The sequence below is a fragment of the Colletotrichum fructicola genome (assembly GCF_000319635.2).
Source record: "Colletotrichum fructicola Nara gc5 chromosome Unknown KSG_Nara_v1_contig10, whole genome shotgun sequence".
NCBI classification, from domain to species: domain Eukaryota; kingdom Fungi; phylum Ascomycota; class Sordariomycetes; order Glomerellales; family Glomerellaceae; genus Colletotrichum; species Colletotrichum fructicola.
Window position 1 is genome coordinate 1,694,027 of NW_027094060.1, and position 19,911 is coordinate 1,713,937.

Sequence of the window (19,911 nt, forward strand, 5' to 3'; positions counted from 1 at the left end):
CACGGATCAAGTTGTGCTGTGACTGCGCGAGAACCGGCGCCATCGTTGATGATGGAAATGGGTGGACTACGCCGTTGTTGTTGTTGATGGGGAGGGGCGTGGCGAAGGAAGGCCGCAAGGCACACGTAGGTTCTGGTCATTTCGGCTAAAGCTCGGCTGTACTCACCATGGAAACCCTGATTTCGACACGCACGATTTCGCTGCCCAACGCCTGGACATTGACGCCATTGCGACCACAGAACACGAAGCATCGTCAACTATCCGCTCGTTGGCGGCGTCGATGCATCGACATTCTCTTTGTAAACGAGTCTTCCAGTCGGATCAGCGCTACGGCGTCCTTGCCGCTGGCCGCCAGCCTTTCTCCGGAGCTGAAGGTGAGGACCGCGAACAACTGCCCATCGGAGGAAAAGCTCCTTGCTAATTATTGCAGATGAACCATCAAGGCGCTTTTGGTCGGTATCATCATTCGATAAACGATAAGTCGACTGTATGAAGCATCGCTTGACTTCGCGAGCATAGCATCGAGAAGATGGTACAAGCCAGTAGGCCGTCCAGGCCTCCGACTGCCGATCGACTTCCACGCAAGAACAGACCATGTTCAACGATCCCTATACACAAGCCGAACAATACCGAGGCATTACATTTTTCGATCGTCAAGCTAGAGTACGAATGTTGTGCGCCATCTCGCCTTGAAATCTTGCTGGAGATCTCAAGGGACATGGACATGATGCTCCAGCGGTCTCCAACTAGACGTGGGCATCTTTCTTGTTTGGAACCAAAAACAAGGAGCACTGAGGCACGGGCCCATTATTGGACGGAGGGCTCGCTCAACACTTAAAAGGCAGGCAAGTGTGCACGCCTTGCTCTGCGGCGATAGGTCTTCGAGGAGCCCGAAATGAGATTATCGCTCTACGTGGGTGCGTTCGACGCGTAATAGCGCTATCGAGCATGCACCGGAGCAGGTTGCTCCTCTGTACGAGGCATGCGGTAGAAGTATCACCAATGCCATAAGCAGCTTATCAAAGTGCTTGCCTTACGAATGGAATGATAGCTCTGATAAAGCAATATATCTCCAACGTAATGCATAAGTGGGAGGAAGCCGAATGCCGCTGACGCTGTTGGCTGTAAATGCATACAGTCAGCCTGTTTTTGCTCGCGTCATGTTGACTTTCTATTTTGAGAGCCAGCTGTCAGCGACTTGGTCAATAAGCCATTCCGGGCTGCCATGAACAGTTCTGCCAAGGTACCCTTGCCTTCTGCCATGTGCGTAATCCATGGAAGGTCTGCTCAACAGACAAACTAAATTTGCGAAGCGGACACCGGTTTTGCGAACCTCTGTAAGAACATTAGACTGTCAACGGAAACATGGAAGAAAGGAACTTCGTTTCAGCTTCCATAGGCGTTATGATCAGATCCAAAACTGGAGCTCGCAATACGCACTATCCAACGAGGCGGAAACATTTGGATCATTTCGGTACGCTTGCTGTGGTTTCCCTGCAGTTTCCCTGCAGATATCTTCACTTTCCCTCACAACACACTTCACTCACACGAACATAAGAGCCCGCGATGGTAGAGAGTAGTTTCACCCAGGTGAACCGGCGACTTGAAGAAGAGCGTCGGGTCAAGTTCTGTGGTACCGCCAGTATCAGCATATCGTCACTGAAGCCAGCGTTGAGGACAGCGAACCGCGTTCGCCGTCCTGCTCCCGAACCGCTGAAGAGGCTGTATCGGGAAGAGCACGGATGCCGGCAGGAAGATCACAGTCATCATGCCAAGGCTATCATCAGTCAATCCGACTTTGACGCCGCCATATTGCAAGCAGAGATCTCCGTCTCGAGGCTCCAGAGCGATGCTTTGCCCTATCCGGTTTTAAGGCTTCCACCCGGAGTGCAGCTGGAATGCCTCCAGGGGTCGGATCGTATCGTAGCAGCCGACGAAGTGTTTGAAGGGACGAACAAGCACTGGATAGTCGATCTTTATCTAGACGGTGCGTTCGCAGCTGAATAATAAGACGGAGCCAGCTGACGTGACTTAGACCTGAGCGATGATCTGAAGAGGCTTTTCGTCGAAGAGTATGAGTACCAGAAGGGGCCTGACGATGGCGAGTTTTACTGCAAGATTCGCGGATACCAAGGACATCATGGTGACGAAAATCCTTTCTTCGAAAGGATATGGCTGGGGAGGCTTTCCGCTGTTTCAAAGAATCGCCGAGGTCTGCTGGATCAACTGTTTCGCCATAAGAAATACACCGATGCGTTCGACGCGCTGCTCGCCATTCCTGCTATCTTTTGCGGCTTCCGCCTCTCTGTGGTTCACCAGGTAATATGCATGAGGTGTGAAGAGGTAGAGCAGCAGCCCCCAACGACGGACTGTCCCAGGCTGACTGGAGACAGCCTAACTTGCACTACTTGAAACACATACTCCAGGTCTGGACTGAGATATGCGGGGGCAAACCTGAGGCTATGCGGCTTGTTGATCGAGCAACGGTGGAACGACTACAGGGGACAGCGCCGGGAGCGTTTAGTGCAGACCACGACGAGCTCCTGGATGACCTCAAAAGCGGTCGCATCCTCGGGGACTTTCCCAAGCAGCAGCGGAACGAGATGTGGACCAGAATCTGTCACGTCTCGAAGCAACACTTGATACCATCGCTTTTCACCTTTTTTGAGGACCGGAAATTCCTCAGCGCTGCCGCGGATTGCATGAGGCGGCTGACAGGTGTCGACTCCAAAGTCACGATTCCGAGCCGTCTTGACGAGATGTTCCAGAGTTCAGCCCAGCAGACTGCCCAATGCACGGTGCAGGTGTCACAGACGACGTATGTGAATATCCAAGGAGATGCAGCGACTCGTTTTGATCTTGGATGCCGGCAGTTATGGATCGCTGCCTTTCGAGAGTTCCGGGAACTGCCAGCGGACGTACAGAAGAAAGATATACTTGCAAAAGCTCGGGGGAGGGCAGATGAGACCACCCTGTTCGAGTTTGCTTCTCTCGCGAGCGGGTTGGGTTTCGAGTCCAAAGAAATAAGTAACATTATGGGAGCGTCTCCGGACGTTGAAGTCGCCAGGCGTCTCCTCCTCTCTGCAAGAAAGCCAGGGCATTATCAATACCCCAATCTTGAAAAATGCGTTCAGCAGGTAACGGAAATATTCGCGACGGCCCAACTATTGCCCGTGTCAGAGACATCACACGACTATAGTTTGAGCGAACTGTGCACGGAGTCGCCGGTCAGATGTGGCATTCCTCGCGACATCGAGCACGCCCGTGATCGAACGAGATTGTTTCTGCCGAGCATACTGGCAGAGTTTGAGACCGGGCAAACGCGAGTCACATCATTCTTTATAAGAAGATCGGTCTACATATCGTATTTCGGTCTTCCTCGGGATGTAGTAAATTTGACGATGAACGAAAGAATGCCGTACCATTTCCCTTTGGGTGTAAACGAGGCCGACCGTGCAAGCACAGAGGTTGTCGGCTCTGAAACACATACGACCACGGCGGCACAGGCGGATGCACAATTGAGACTAGACCAGCTCAACGAGCTTACCCAACTCGAGCAAGCCAAACTTGACCGTCTGCAGCAGCTGGTCCAGGAGCAACAGGGCCGTTTGGACGAGCTTACTGAGAATATCGACCAGATTGCCAGTGAGCCAGACTCTGGGCAAAATCGATTGACGATTGAAGTGCCCGAGGGAAACGACCAACGTTTCACGGGTTGGGAGCTCGTACCGATCAACAACAACGGCTGGATGACAGAGGCGCCATCGGCTGGAGATGCCGAAAGCCGGCCCTCTGAGGAAAGCGACTCCAGGCTCGCAAAGCGACCTCGAGTAGTCACCCAACTCGATTTTGCTCGAGTCCAATTGGACGTTCCCTCGCACGAGGACAATAATCGCGGGGACACATTATCGGATGAAGAACCAATCAAAATTAAGATTTTTTCACGAGATGACACTGGCCGCTGGGCTTTGAACAATTGGATTCACGTTACCACCTCAGACCCAACACCAATCGAGCACACAGCAGCAAAATACACAAGGAAGCACTTCTGTCTATTCGATACCAGTTACAACATCCTGATTCCCAAAACATGCTTCGAGAAGGTGAGGGCGAATGGAACATATACGATTCTCGCAGTTCATGTTTCCAAAGTCAATGCAAAGGATGATGGTTGGAGGAAGTTGGACCCAATGTTATTGGAATACAAATAGTGTGTGAGGCTTTGATAGTGGGAAAATATAAGACCTGGATGTCTAGGGGGAATGAAGATTTCCTGAGGACGAAAAAGTTATGATGCTTGCTGGTCTAGGTTTGCATGCCCTGTCGCGTAAACCCCGCTTCTACATGCCGTCATTAAAGGCCCTCTCAACCGTGCCACGATATACGGCGAGTCAGTTGTGCAGCAAACGAGTGCCTAGATCTTCCTCACCTCGACGAGCGGTATGCGTAGTCTGTTATCAGATATGCTAGGTGTTTGCAGATGCGGCGATAGAGGGTAATAAGGGCGTTGTTTGCTGGTCTATTATCAAACAGGAAGACATATGACAAGTTTTGCCCCACTCTTACGTATTGGGCTGAATGAATGTGCACCTGTGTTCATGTTTCATTTGCCTGGCTGGTAATCCAATTCTATCATATCGACCTTGCTTCCCAAATATCCTCGAACAAGCCTTCGTAAAGCATGCCTCACCTCCGACGACGACGATACTATGTGAATGAGGATAAGGACTGACATATTGGAGGTTTAACGTACCTAAGACTACCATGTCCCCCCTTCTCTTTTCGTTTTCCTGGACCTTTCGTATGTGTTTGCCTTCGACCTCTTCGCAAAAGATGGCGCCGAGGTCTGGAGTACCTTTGACGATTGTAGCCCGGGGACTTATGTCGTGACCCCGAGAAATGTGCTCGATGAATATAGATATTTTCAATATCTAGTATGCGTAAGTCGGAAAACAATAAGCTCTGCAACGCAACTTACGTATCCGTCGTCCAATGTATCTTCCACAAGCGCACCGTCAAGTAGATCTTTGACAGCAACAGCCAGTTCTTGAGGTGTTAGCGAGACAGAGTACGCAAGCCAGCAGCACCTTACCGATAGTCTCCAATTTCCACACGAGGTGGATGCGTCGGGTACGGGCTTTGCGGCTGTTGAACTCGTAAATAAGCCTTTTTAAGTACGGCAGCTGCGCTGCGATGCCGTAGCCACTGGCAACCATGAGGACAACATCATAGTCGGTGACTGGGATGCTCATGCCGTGGGGGCCACCGAAGACGGCAGGGCAAGTCTGCTGGGCCTTCTGCAATTTGCTACACTGGAGGAGCTTCTGAGTCAACCCCGAGCGAGGCTCAACCAACAAGTGAATCGTGTCGACAGGTGAGGCGGACCATGATGCAACCACAAAAGGATGCGTTTGCCAGAGTGATCGGAGCCTCGCCGATGGCGTGAGTACCCACAGACTTATCGACTGTCCGGCGTCAATAATAATAGGGCGTGACAATCTCAGTTCGACAATGACAACATCGCCGGAGTTGCTGATGGACGCCCGAGGAAAGCCATAGTACAAAAGTCCGTTGCAGTAGACAATCAGGCTTGATAGGAAAAGGAGGGACAGGGAAGATACGCCGATCAACACGTAAAGGAACAGGCGAGCAAAGGCCGGCTGCAGAGCCAGGTGCTCCCACATGCCGTAGATGGACAGGACTGCCATGCCATGATGGAGACGGATGTAGAGCTCGTAGTATCTGTCTCTGAAGGCTGGCAAGGAAAGCAGCACAAGACCTCCAATCGCTGACGCCGCCTACCATTTCAAGTCAACAGATCACTCGGAACATGGGCTTCAGAGTTTGGACAGCTTACCACAACCGCGCCTTTGTTGTCAGGTGTATCCAATAGGAATAACTTAGAAGACATCTGGGCAACGATCACGTGAAACATGACAAGCAATGAAGCCATGATGCCCGTCAAGCCATGCAGACGGCGAACCACGCGCCATCGAAGACCCAGTAAGCTCGTCAGCGAGTCAAGATGCCACACCGCAAATTGGAAAACCATGTGGATGAGAGCCAGATACGCCGCACGCCGTCCTGCATCGGCCAGTGAGGAGCATTGGAACCAGAGACAGAGAATGTTGAAGGTCAGGTAAGCTGTCGGGACCAAGACGTCGGCCCAGCTCCATTCGCTATATATGGTCGGATAGACTAGATACCTGAGGATAGGAACACGCATAATAGAGACCAGTTGCGACAGGCGGGAGCGAAAACGCAGGCAGACGAAGAACAGAGAGAGGCTGAGAGCGGAGACTGCGTAGACAATAACGACGAGATGTTCTGAGTTTTGCATGTTCAACACGCGAGCGTTGGTCAAGGGAAGTTACATACTGGATGGATGTGCGCGTCAATTGAAATGCGTTAGCGAATGTCTTACAACTGCTCTCGACTGCCCCCTCATGCGCACATTACGGTAACAACGTGGTGCGCTTTTGTCTCAGTCACGCTGCTGTTATGGTGGGAGCCCATACTGGATTACGTCTCAATTGTAGGCTCTATTGTAATAATACATAACATAGTACGTAGATTATACGATCGACATTTCTAGCTTCAGTCATTTTCAGCTGCGATACTGCGCGCTACTATCAGCTTATTACATACTGGCTCTATAATTTTCTGAGAGCTTAGAGGCTCAACAGGCTCCGTTGCGTCTGACTATCTCGCTGCTCGAAAGAGCGTATAGAAGCTCTAAGCTCTCAGTCAAAGTATCATATGCTTTGAACGGCAGACACTTCTCAACTACTTGCTGTGGCGCGCAACACCCCAAAAGTATAAGAAGCTGCAAAGTCACCGCTTTCAACACCACGGTCTTGTTCCACTCTAACCATATCGTAGTTCATCAATCATGTCCACAGAAAACCAAGCTGTTCCGCAGAACCCAGTCCCTTCTTCCGACGCCAAAGGCACCGTAACGACTTTGCCTCTTCCGTCACCTGAACCGACACCAGGCGTCGAAGATGGCAGGATCGAAGCTGACCGGGAGAGGGTAGCTGCTGCCACAGAGCAGGCCTCCAAAGTCCTCTCAGATACCCCGGACGGGGCGACTGGGAGCAACGGCAGCGAGCCTCCGAACGAAGCTAGCGCACGCCTCGAGGTGATCACGGAGAGTCGGCGGATTCTTGGCTGCCCTGATACTTCATATGCGGAGATTTTGGGAGTCGAAATAGACTCCACAGCGAAAGAAAAGGAAGCCGCATGGAAACGCCTAGGGTGTCTGCTGCACAAGAATGTCACTGATCATCCGGATGCTGCGAAGGCTTTCGAAAGTGGGACTGACTTACATCTCACGGCTGGTCAGATGCTAACATGACCTTCAGAACTTCAAAACGCGGCAGAAAAGCTGGAAGTAAACCATCTTCCCATCGAAGAAGTGGTACAATGGGACGGCAAGGAGAAGCTACCTGATGATAATGATGATGGAGACACCCCAATGCCAGAACCTGTGCCCAACCCGCCGGATAATATCAAGAAGATTTACCATCAGGCAACCGCTGCGCTTCATCAACTCGGACGCGATCCTGACCACCAAGCTGCACTGAAACATATACATGATTGCAACCAATTGATCTCGGATTTTAACTCAGCAATGAACACAACGTTGGCCGCCGATGAGGCCAAGATTTCCGAGGACTGCTGGTGTATCCCTCTGTCGTTTTTCAGCACCCATTATAACATAGTCTACAAGAATCAAAAGATCCTTGACGGCGACCGATCGAACAAGTCAGCCCGGGAGGTTATTGCGAAGGAAAAGGCATTGATTGACATGGAGATTAAGCAAAACCACTTTCCGGGAGATTGGGCAGTGGTGACGGCAGACGAGTACTTGCAAGGACGAGACAAGGAATCTGCGTTTGCTGCTGGGCCTGCTGAAGCCGAGAAATCTGCTGGGGTCCAGGCCGTCATCGACTACCCGTGGACCACCGCCAAGGCGGCCGACGGCTCTCTCATCATAGGAACGCGAAAGCAGGGGCGATTCGGGTTCCGAGTGTGTGTTGAGACGCGAGAAGAAGACGGAGGAGTCATCCGACGTCTCCAGTCGGCTTCGGAAACTGGGCTCTCGGAGGTCGAAAAGTACCGTAAAATGACTGGCGCGAAAGATCTTGCGGAAGGCCAATCTGAGTGGTCCTGCGACGATCGCGACGACTTCAAACAGCTGCTTTGGGTCACCAAGTCGCACACAAAGTGCAAGAATACAGCTGCTGGAAAGAAAAACCCATCCGCGGATTGCTGCGTTAAGTTCGGCTCCAAGGGCATTCAGATCCTTACCGTTAGTAGCCTTAGCAAGGTCCTCGGTTCGTCAAGCGCGAGAGCCAAGATCGAGGACGTCTGTAGCAGAGACAACATCTCCCCGCCGTGGAAAGCTGGAAACATCAGCGAGTATCACGATCCCTCGAGGCTGGAGAAAGACCCGGTTCGTCGCAGGCACCTGCAAGAGACGCAGGCAGCTTCAGCAACCGACAAACATCCGGACCAGCGAAAGCAGGGCATGGATGAAGCTATGGGCAAGGGTCAAGGTGCCCTCGAACCGCTAGAGGGCAGAGTTCAAGGTCTCGAAAAGGGAATGGAGGAAATGAAAAACATGGTGACCATCTTGAATAACAATATGGAGGCGCTGATGGGGATGTTGAAGGAGTCTTCTTTGAAGGCGAAATAAGATTGGTCGAAATAAGATTGGTTAGAGTTTCTGAAGGTTGGGTTATTCTGGAATGGTTTGTTTGGACCCACTCGTGCTTACTCTTGCTTCCTCGTCATGTTTCATAGACAGATAAGCCTAAGTGGGATTAGTTTTTCTTTACGAAGAACGACTATCTGCTACTTCAATATTATATTTGGTCTATATTCCGTGAGCCTTGCTTATATAAATGTCTTCTACCTGCTATATCGCTTTTGAGACTCCTGTTACCATCCAACATTCGCATGGGTTGTAAGTTGGTCTGGTCAACAGACCGATAAAGGCGTGAGTCGAATGTTTGCTTGAGACTCTACAGCATATGAGTTCCCAGCTTTGCTTACTGGGAAACAGAATCGCGTCGAATCTGAGGATGCATTGCACGAAGTAATCTCATTACGATACGATGTAGCTAAGAACAGCCAAAGGCAATTGAATCTGTGGAGGCCGACAATTTTCCATCCGTCCAGTTGGTTTCAGCTGCAACCACGCAGGAATAGGAAGACAGCCCTTCCATTGGCCGGCCTAATCTTGGCCTGGATGCAAGGGATAGCAGTTGCAACAGGCTTCATTCTTTACAGTTGCGACCGAAATAGGTTTCCGGTTTTCGACTTCTCAAGTTTTTAAAACCAAAGCCGTTAATGGATTATGTTGCTGACGAAGCAGGAAACATCCACGCGGCGGTACATGTCACGTGGAGTAGCGATACTTGGCTGCAAGATCTAGAAATAGCTGCGATCATTGTTCTGCGGATTATTTCGGACTATGCACAATTTATGCTCGTTTGTGAAAGGACACAGTGACCGAAAAGAACAGACTCACAGTGACGACTGCTTATGCTGCTTCGCACCGTGGCTCGTGGCAACAAACAACTCAATTATTCACCCTCAGCTGCTTTTGGCTGCCAATAACAACCGCCAGCCAAATTCGTAGGTGTGCAGTCTTGCCGTTTACAAACTCCTAAAGTATCTTCTCGGACGGTGAAGTCTGAATCTGTGCGTACTTGAGCCCCTTGGTTCTCTAGATTAGCCGTAGCAAAAAGAGTATAATAGAGGTCCCCCTCAACAGGAACCGAACTTCGCAAAGTGAAGTCACTCTGACAAGAGCACAACTACTGTACTGCCCTCACATACAATCAACAGCCAGGCTCACGCCCCGAGCTCGAACTTCATGCACTGGCACAAAAATTAAAAAAAAAATGATTGTAAAACAAAAGGCACAAGTGACAAGGAGGTCGAGAGACCCAGTTGCGGGATCACCTACACTTGAGTGAGGTTGCACTTAGTTATTACTATCGCTGATGTCATGCCTGTGTCGCTTGCCAAGGGTGTCTCCGATGTTCTGCCGACAGCCTTTTTGACAGGTGTTGTCCGAACTTCTCAGACCTGACAAAACCCTATCGGACGATTAGCACAGACAATAGCACCCAATCTCGCTGCATCACAACACAAGCTCATTCGAGATATGATTATCAGTAGAAAATTCACTGATATTTCTATAGCCAGAACTGCAGGATGCACCCCGCGTACCATACACAACATCCGAGCCAACCTCGAATGCTTCGGTCACACGAAAGCCCCATCGACCGGGGTCGGACGGCGAAGAAAGCATCACTCCACCAATGCTTACCGTGTGCGAACGGCTGATCGAAAAACCTGAATTATATCGAGACGAGATGATTATATTCTTTTCGAACGACTTTGATACGATAGTGACGGCCTCGAGCATTACTCGTGCCCTGGCTTCGGCTGGATGGAGCAAGAAGGCCCGTCGCGTTGTTCAAGAGAGGAACACGGATCTGCGAGACTTCTCTCTGCATGAGCTGTCGGCCTTCCGGTCTTACCACCTCGTGTTTGTGGACGAGTCGGGCTGCGATAAGCGCGCTGGGTCGAGCTGACCGCTGCCGAGCCTGATCAGCAGCTGAGTATCACGTGGCTACCTGTGCTGCATTACCCCGCCTCACTGCTGCCTGATAGAGATTGCCAACCCAAAACCATTGCCGCCCATTCATGCCGATGTCCATCTGGTGATAACCGATTGGAAACATTGTCCCGAAGCCCTAGCCATGGCAGAGGCACTCGGCATCACTGGCACTGTTCTTGCTATCGTCGAGCTATCGGCAAAGATTGGATCACACTCAGCGCTGCCGCAAGTCCAATCTGACTTGCCAAGTTAACCAAGTCAACTAGTCAAAGTGATGTCATCGCCATCCCTCAAGTAGTCAATCTCGCATCCCTCGATTGACTTGAAATACCTGATTGTTTCACTTCTGACCAATGAGAGGCCGTAGATCAGCTTGCGCCCTAGTTATTCGGTTATGCCCAGCCACTGAAACATGCCACTATTGCCAACCTCGCGATGACTACATATCTTGATGTGGTTTTTCGAACTGCCCTCAAAATACTAGTTTACAGCCAATCCCTTTGAAACTTTCAGAGGAGGTAGAAGGGATCACAGCGGTTCGAATGATATATAACTCATCCCGATTGCACACTTCTAGCGGGATTTGTTCATCATCTCACATCTTCACCATTTTCAGCCATTTTTAATTTCACCGACTCCATACTCACGATGTCGACTGCTGCCACTGCTGCCAGCGCTTCTCACGCCAACGCGTATGAGATGTTAGGTACCCCGCGCCTCCGCATCTCGACGCAGATCGCGCAGGCTCTGCTTGTTACCCCACCTCTGAATTCCACGATCGACGACCTTCCTCACATCGTCGTAGGCAGTCGAGAGTTCGTTCTTGAGACGCAGTTATCGCGAAGGCGTGGCCGAGGGCGCTCTAGCTGGATTCGAGATCATGGCGAGTTCCTCGTCGAAGTTATTCAGAGCCGCGCCGGCGCGTCCTTTTGGAGCTGTCGACGATGCGACGCGAAGGGGTCTCCTCGTCTGTTTGGCGCTGCCGCCACCTCCGCTCCTCAAGAGCACTTACTTCGGTATGTATCTGTCAGCTTTCTTTCTATATAAGTCATATACTGACGAAGCTGAAGTAGCCATAAGGTCTGCAGGATCTCTGCTGTGTCAGATGAGGACTCTGACAGCAGTACTCTGCCCTCCTCGGCAGACACATCAGGCCCGCCTTCGTACAAACGACTTCGACCTAACAGTAACGTGCCGAGGGCCAAGATCACGACTCTGAGAGACCTCAGCGTTGCCTCCATCGTCTCTGCCGATCTCCCATTCGTCCACTTCGAGAACGCCTACGTGCAGCAGATGTTTCGGTACCATAACCCGGAGGTCGCTGGCGAGATCCCGTGGGGCCGGACGGCGATTCGGGACCGTCTCGATGACTTCTGCCGGCGTGGAGAGGCTCTCGTGAAGTCTGAGCTTCACTCTGCACTCTCAAAGATCCATCTATCATTCGATCTATGGTCATCACCAAATATTTACGCCTTTATGGCAGTCACTGGTCATTTCATCCATGCTGACGGCACAATACAGTCTCGTCTCTTAGCCTTCCCGCAGCATCACGGCAACCACAGCGGCCTCAGCCTCTCGGAGACCCTTATCGACGCCGTCGACCGTTATGAACTCCGGCCCCGCATCGGAGTAACGATCTCCGACAACGCTACGAACAACGACACCTGCCTCCGGGCCTTCTACCGGAGTATCTCGCCCGAGATGACGGATGCGGACGTCAAGGCCCGGCGAATGCGGTGCTACGGCCACATCCTCAACCTCGCCGCCCGGGCCTTCTTGTTTGGCGCTGACAAGGAGGTCCTAGAGGCTGAGTCGGACTTCTTCCGGCTCTGTGAGCGGTATGAGGACGATCTTGAGCTCTGGCGGAAGCTTGGCCCCGTGGGCCGGCTCCGGAATATCGTCAAGTTCGTCCGGGCATCTCCGCAACGGACAGAGCGGTACCGGAAGGCTGCGGCGGAGGTCGACGGAGACTCCGACTTCCGGATCTTCTCGGAGTCACGCCGGGAGGCACAGCTTATACTGAATAACGACACTCGATGGAATAGTACGTATCTTATGATCGAGAGGGCTGTGAAGAAGAAGACGGAGATTCAAGCCTTCCTATTAGCCAACAACGACGACGACGATGCCAGGCAGCACATCTCAGAGAAGGACCTACTCTCGAGTGAGGATTGGAAGGTTCTCGCTGAGATCGGGATGATCCTTGAGCCCTTCTACCTCCAGACGAAGCGGTGTGAGGGCTGGGGTATTAATGACGGGCATGGGCGACTCTGGGAGGTAACGTTGGGTATCGAGTACCTTCTCTCGCATCTCATCAACTGGAAGATCTACTACAACGCCAGTTTATCACCCAGTATAGATCACGACGATGAGGGTGACTCTCAGCAGTCGCAGCAATCTCAGAAGCGTGCCAGGCGGGCCCGGCGCCGTCATCATAACCTTCAAGCCCTGCCCGATCATGTACACCAGGACTGGGCATCGCCAGCCTCTCGATCTGCCTCGAGATTCGAGTCTCTCAACGAGGAGTGGCAGACCTTCTTACGTAGCAGCGTTGAGCAGGCGTGGCAGAAGCTCTTCGATTATTATGATCTTCTCGGAGACTCGCCACTGTTCTCTGGTGCGATCATCCTGCACCCGTCATATGGTATTTCATACCTAAGAGATATATGGGGGCAAGAACACCAGGAGGGATGGGTTGAGAAGGCTCTGAAGACCCTCACAGAGTACTTCGATCAGTGGTATCGTCAACCCGGCGAGATATATCCGTCTAGCTGGCAAGCCGGCATGCTTCCAGTTGATCCCGGCGCCGGGGACGGAGAAGATGTGCATTACCGGCAATGGGTTAACAGCTGGCGCCGCAAGACGCCGCCCCGGACGGATGAGCTTGATCTCTACCTCCGGCACCCTCCGGAGACCACCTCCGATCCCGTTCGATGGTGGAGGGACCATTCGGAGACCTTCCCGGCGCTCTCGCGGCTTGCCCTCGACGTCTTCGCCGTGCCGGCGATGGCGGCAGACTGTGAGAGGGCTTTTAGTACTGCCAAGTTAACCCTCACTTCGCAGAGGCTCTCGATGGTGCCGGGTACTATAGAGACTCTCCAGCTAAGTAAGAACTGGATGAAGAGGGGGGTCTTGATGCCTTTGCAGAGCTTTACTCTGTTGCCGTCGTGATGTATATAACTTCACTTTTTCTTGATTAGTAAGGGTTTTGCACGTGTTTTTGTATGATGATTGACTTATTTTAATTGGCAATTCACCAAGTAGTCAAAGCCTCAAAAGAAAAGAGGCAATTTAGCAAGTTGGGGGGTCAAAATTGACTTGATTGGACTTGCGGCAGCGCTGATCACACTGTGTCGAATATTACAAAGCCGTCAAGAACGCCGGAGATGACATCACGCGGGTTATGGAAGAAGTTAACGGCCTTAGAGCCATCGCCAGCAACGCCCTGGAGCTTCTCAAAGGCCCTCGAGGCGCTGAACTGAAGGCCTCAGGCCAGCTTGTCACTACCGTGCGCAGAGCTGAGGACCTTCTCAAGCAACTTGAGTCTAAGCTGCGCCCCTCTACCGCGCGTGAGGTTCTCAGTCGAATGCATATCCTTCGGGCTTTGAAGTGGCCATTCAAGAGCAAGGAGATCGAAGGTGTCGTCAAAGACATAGAGCAATGCACTCGAACTCTCTCAATTGGTCTGCAACTAGATATAGCGTATGATTCTCCGATCCTCGTACGTATGCCGCAGCTAATCTCAGCGTGTGCCAGGGTGGGAGTTCTCGATATCGACGAAAAGCTCGCCCTCGATAAACTGCCAACTGCTCCCGGAGCCTCCTACGATTCCCAAGCCGAAGAACTTAGCGCAACATGTCTGCCAAATACGAGAGTCGAATTGCTTCAGAAGATTCGAGCATGGGCGAACGACCCGACATCCCAAGCTGTGTTCTGGCTGAAGGGTATGGCAGGCACAGGAAAGTCGACCGTTTCTCGGACTGTTGCACAGGAAATGGCTGAGCATCGCCAGCTCGGGGCCAGCTTTTTCTTCAAGAGGGGGGAAGCAGACCGCAGCAACGCGTCCAAGGTCTTCACAACAATGGCCTTACAATTAGTCAGTCATCTACCGATGCTGGCTCAACATGTCAAAGAGGTAATTGATGCTGAGCCAAGGATCTACGATAAGAGATTGCAGAATCAATTCGAAAAGCTCATTTTCGAGCCGCTTCTGAAGGTTCAACAGCAGCCTTGCAATAATCGTTATGTTATTATTGTCGTCGATGCTTTAGACGAATGTGAGCGGGACGATCACATTAAGACCGTCGTCAGGCTGCTTTGCCGGGTGAAAGACATTCAATCACCAAGGCTGAAAGTTTTCATCACTAGCAGGCCAGAATTGCCAGTGAGGCTAGGCTTCAGCCAGGACGCAGTCAAGGGCACGTACGACGACTTCTTGCTGCACGAGATACCGCCATCTATTGTCGAGCATGATATATCAGCCTTTCTGCAGCATGAACTCGAAAAGATCAGGGCGGATTACAACAGTGATGTGCCTGATGATCGACAGCTGCCTCCGACTTGGCCTGATCAATCCGACATCAAGACCCTGGTCATGATGGCGGTCCCGCTGTTCATCTTTGCCGCGACGACGTGTCGTTTCCTCACACAGCGTAGATTTGGAGATCCACGCCATCAATTGCGTCAGGTCCTGGAATACAAGACCGGAACGGGATCATCAGAAGTTGATTTACAGTCCAAACTCGAGTTAACATATCAGCCAGCTCTAGAACAGCAACTTACTGAACTTTCGCCATTCGACCAAGAAAAGGTCATTGAGGAATTCCGCCGTATTGTTGGACCTATCGTTATTCTCAAAAGCCCTCTTTCCACCACAGCTTTAGAAAACCTGTTAGGAATTCCTCGGCATGTTATCGACGGCCGGCTCGACATGCTCCATTCGGTTCTCAGCATCCCTAAAAGTCCAACGTCTCCAGTACGACTGCTGCATCTCTCTTTCAGGGATTTCCTTGTAGATCCTAAGCAGCAGAGCAGGAACCGATTCTGGGTCGACGAACGACAAACCCATCGTCAGCTAGCAGCAAAATGCCTAGCACTGCTGAAACAGTCCTTGCACGAGGACATGTGCGATCTTCGAGCTCCTGCTACATTGCGAGCTACTGTTGACGTACAAAAAATCAACAACGACCTATCCCCAGAAGTACAATATGCATGCCTTCATTGGACATATCACACGGACCAAGCGGGGGCTAGTGATAGTCTTGCTAGGGATGTTGACGACTTCTTTCGGTCTCATTTCCTCCACTGGCTTGAAACGTTAAGCCTGATGGGCAGAGCATATGACAGCCTTTCACTACTCAAGAGTCTTCAAAATAAGCTGACGGTGCGTATTCATAGACAGTGCCTACACAGCATTACTTTACTAAATTACTTAGATATCATGTGAGAGTGAGCTACGAGAACTTTTGAGCGATGCCGCCAGATTCATCCGTCTTAATCTTTTTGCCATCGACGCAGCGCCGCTTCAACTGTACTCTTCTTCAATTGTTTTTACACCACACGAGAGTATCGTCAGGCAAACTTTCGAAGGCAAAGTTCCTAGTTGGGTTTTACTCCGGCCACATGCCGACATGAATTGGGATCAGTGCCTTCAAAAGTTTCAAGGGCATAGCCGTCCTGTCAACTCAGTAGCCTTCTCGCACAACTCAACGCTCGTGGCATCAGCATCAAACGACAAGACGGTGCGGATCTGGCATGCCGATACGGGCGAGTGCATGCAAGAACTCAAGGGTCATAGCCGTCCTGTCAGCTCGGTCGCCTTCTCGCACAACTCAACGCTTGTGGCATCAGCTTCAAAGGACAAGACGGTGCGGATCTGGCATACAGATACGGGCGAGTGCATGCAAGAACTCAAGGGTCATAGCAGTTGGGTCAACTTGGTGGCCTTCTCGCACGACTCAACGCTCGTGGCATCAGCATCAAGCGACAAAACGGTGCGGATCTGGCATGCTGATACGGGCGAGTGTATGCAAAAACTAAAGGGTCACAGCAGTCCTGTCAACTCGGTGGCCTTCTCGCACAACTCAACGCTCGTGGCATCAGCATCATACGACGACACGGTGCGGATCTGGCATACATATACAGGCGAGTGCATGCAAGAACTCAAGGGTCACAGTAGTTCTGTCAACTCAGTGGCCTTCTCGCACGACTCAACGCTCGTGGCATCAGCATCATACGATGACACGGTGCGGATCTGGCATACAGATACGGGCGAGTGTATGCAAGAACTCAAGGGTCACAGCAGGTGGGTCAACTCGGTGGCCTTCTCGCATGACTCAACGCTCGTGGCATCAGCATCATACGATGGCACGGTGCGGATCTGGCATGCTGATACGGGCGAGTACATGCAAGAACTCAAGGGTCACAGCAGTAATGTCTACTCAGTAGCCTTCTCGCACGACTCAACGCTCGTGGCATCAGCATCAAGCGACAAAACGGTGCGGATCTGGCATGCCGGTACGGGCGAGTGCACGCAAGCAGTCAACATTGGAGGAGTAACCCAAACTCTGTCATTCGAGCCCAGCAATGCGTACCTCCGTACTGATAAGGCTACGATAGCCACGGATAAGGCCAGTCTAAGGCAGTCTGTCTCGAAATCAAACGGCAAATATGACACTACCAGACTACGAATTGATATTGGCATAAGCCCAGATGGTAATTGGATCACATGGCACGACCAAAACTTGCTCTGGCTACCTGTCGAATTTCGCCCCGCATGTTCAGCATTGCAGGACTCTACACTCGCAATCGGTTGCCACTCTGGAAAGGTTATTGTCTTGCGACTCGCAAATCCGTAGCCACCAGTGTCTCCCTTGTGTATACACATACATATACATAGTTTATTACCCCCCTCCCCCGACTAAGCTATTTAGGGCTTATATGATTATCTATGCTGTCTTTACTATCGCTGAAATACATGCCTTCCAGAAGCCCATGCGGGTAGTCTCCATCTTCACGTATATCCTCTTCGTCAATTTCTATCATGGCTTCGGTTGCTCATGGGGTTAGTAACAGGCCGTCTCAAGGTTAAGTGTTCAGCGTCCTATCATTGGCGGTCAAAACCAGTCCTGCTGTCTATCGCACGAGGGTGGGTGGGATGTCCTTGGTTATGTATGGATTGGTGAAGTGAAGTTTGAAGCTGATTGTAGGTCGTTTTATCGCTGGATGATCTGTGCATCTAGTCTCTCCGTGTTCATGGCAAACTTGATCGTCTGACAACATCTACGCATAACGGCCAGTCCTTAGGAGAAGACGCGCTCTTCCTCTAACAATTACAACACATTTCCTCTTCGCGGTTCCTATAGTTGAAGCATCCGAGTCCGCTGTGCTGTCCACTGCGTGCAACAAAAGAGGGAATCACCCACCGTTCTGCCGCTTCTCCGCAGGCACATCACAGTAGACCTTAGGGTAGTCGACCTTCTTAGTGCTCTGGGCACTACTGCACAGTGAACGGTTTTGTGGGGCTGGCCTCTGATCCTATTCAGGCTTTTGTCTAGTCAGGCAACAACAGCCACGTGGCCCTAGTAGCTCTATTCTATTCTGATGTCCACTCCCACGCTCTTTCAAACCTCGTCCACGTCATGTAATCAGCCCCCGCTTGCCAACCAGAGCGATGGCATCTACGAATCGTCCTGTCGATTTGACACTCGACGAGTTTGACTGGTCTGCTTTTGATCCGACTGACGGATTCCGGATCTTGCCGATTCTGATGGAGGCCAGCGTGCAACTCTTAGCCCCGCGGCAGATGACTTTGAGGACATCCAGATGGCCTCCTCACACAGCCCAAGCCAGACACCGCCTGGTGGCGACAAACTTCCCTTGCTGCAGCTGAGTGACTGGGATGAAGATGATCTCTACGATGAGCAGGCACCTACTTGCGTTCACTATTCTATCGAATGGAAGTTGACAGCGAACAAGAAATTAGTTGCCAGAGATAGCGAACCGGATCTCGTCCTCGCCCCGAATGCCTTTTGGACACGAACCCTTCGGCACAAGCTTGATCGGCTGGTTACGAAGAATCTGCCCTCTAGATTGGCTCGGATGTTATAGATAGTGCGCGGAGTGCATCCTGCAGTCCTGGCAATAGAAACGTCAGTAAAACTTCTACTGATGATCATGTCGCGAATGAGCTCGTGCTGCGATGCAGTGAGATTGGGTGCCATTGTCTGTGCCAATCGTCCGATAGGGTTTTGTTAGGTCTGAGACGTTCGGACGACACCTATCAAAAAGGCCGTCGGCAGAACATCGGAGATACCCTTGGCAAACGACACAGAGGTATGACATCAGCAATAATAATGACTAAGTGCAACCTCACTCGACCGTCATTCTCCCTCACGTTTACTTCCATCGACCTCCTCATCACTATGCTTTGATGAATATGTGCATATACACTTAGCAACAAGCGAAACTCAGGTGAGGCGCGTGAGGCTGATTATTCAAAGCTTGTTGAAGGGCATTCGATATGTATACTCCTATATAGCAAAGTGATTTCGCCTTGCGATGTTCGATCCTTGTTGAAGGGGTTGTCTAATATATGCTGATTTTGCCAGGGCTAATCGAGAGAATCAAGCGGCTCAAGTTCGCATCAGCACCAGAATTCACCGTCTGAGAAGACGCTTTTGAAGCTTTGAAGCTCGGGAGGGTCGAATACTGCTCAAGTACCGATTCGGCTGCCGGCTCGTCAACAGTAATCAGAAGCTAAAAACAGCTAAGGGTGAATAATCGACATGTTTGTTGCTGCGAGCCACGGAATGAAGCAGAATAAGCAGGTCGTCACCGTGGGTCTGTTTTTGGGGTTACTGTGTCCTTTCACAAAAGAACACAAACTATGCATTATCCAGAATAATCCGCAGGACAGTGACTGCAGCTGTTTCTGGATCTTGCAGCCAAGTATCGCAGGTCCACGCAACTGGTACCGTTGCCAAGATGTTTTCTGCTTCGTCAGCAACATAAGCCATTAATAGCTGTTATTTTACAAACTTGCAAGATTGAAAACCGGAAACCGATTTCAATTGCTACTGTAAATACGTAAGCGGTAAGTTTGAGACATGAGTTTCTCTCAGTAATAAGGATCACTCAAGCTCTGTTGTTGGCTTCCACGAAAAGGAAGCGCTTGGTTCGAGCACGCAGCACCTGCTGATGTTTGCTTAGCGTGTCGTCAAGAATAGCGAAAAGCGGCTGTCTTCCCTCAAAGAGCAAAAAGCTTGAGAATA

The 19,911-nt window shown here is 51.2% G+C and overlaps 4 protein-coding genes across 4 annotated transcripts; 3 read left to right on the top strand and 1 right to left on the bottom strand.

Annotated features, from left to right (window-relative positions):
- Positions 1–167: 167 nt before the first annotated feature.
- On the top strand, positions 168–4,211 carry CGGC5_v015955 (uncharacterized protein; the record flags this gene model as incomplete). Its single annotated transcript, XM_066153357.1, has 9 exons — positions 168–374; positions 431–452; positions 1,234–1,263; positions 1,314–1,337; positions 1,400–1,474; positions 1,559–1,987; positions 2,036–2,343; positions 2,394–2,818; positions 3,413–4,211. 9 exons carry the CDS (start codon positions 168–170, stop codon positions 4,209–4,211), a joined length of 2,319 nt encoding a protein of 772 aa, XP_066007200.1.
- A 94-nt stretch (positions 4,212–4,305) lies between these two features.
- Positions 4,306–6,340, bottom strand: FRE3-2 (Ferric reductase transmembrane component 3; the record flags this gene model as incomplete). Its single annotated transcript, XM_066153358.1, has 7 exons — positions 4,306–4,340; positions 4,430–4,451; positions 4,691–4,707; positions 4,754–4,931; positions 4,979–5,046; positions 5,093–5,798; positions 5,858–6,340. 7 exons carry the CDS (start codon positions 6,338–6,340, stop codon positions 4,306–4,308), a joined length of 1,509 nt encoding a protein of 502 aa, XP_066007273.1.
- Positions 6,341–6,892: 552 nt separating this feature from the next.
- CGGC5_v015957 (uncharacterized protein) lies at positions 6,893–8,701 on the top strand (the record flags this gene model as incomplete). The annotated part of the gene is made up of 2 exons (XM_066153359.1): positions 6,893–7,313; positions 7,365–8,701. 2 exons carry the CDS (start codon positions 6,893–6,895, stop codon positions 8,699–8,701), a joined length of 1,758 nt encoding a protein of 585 aa, XP_066007165.1.
- A 2,586-nt stretch (positions 8,702–11,287) lies between these two features.
- CGGC5_v015958 (Vegetative incompatibility protein HET-E-1) lies at positions 11,288–17,496 on the top strand (the record flags this gene model as incomplete). Its single annotated transcript, XM_066153360.1, has 7 exons — positions 11,288–11,655; positions 11,713–13,658; positions 14,008–14,341; positions 14,396–15,614; positions 15,674–15,708; positions 15,908–16,022; positions 16,075–17,496. The coding sequence occupies 7 exons, from the start codon at positions 11,288–11,290 to the stop codon at positions 17,494–17,496; spliced, it is 5,439 nt and encodes a 1,812-aa protein (XP_066007268.1).
- Positions 17,497–19,911: the final 2,415 nt, after the last annotated feature.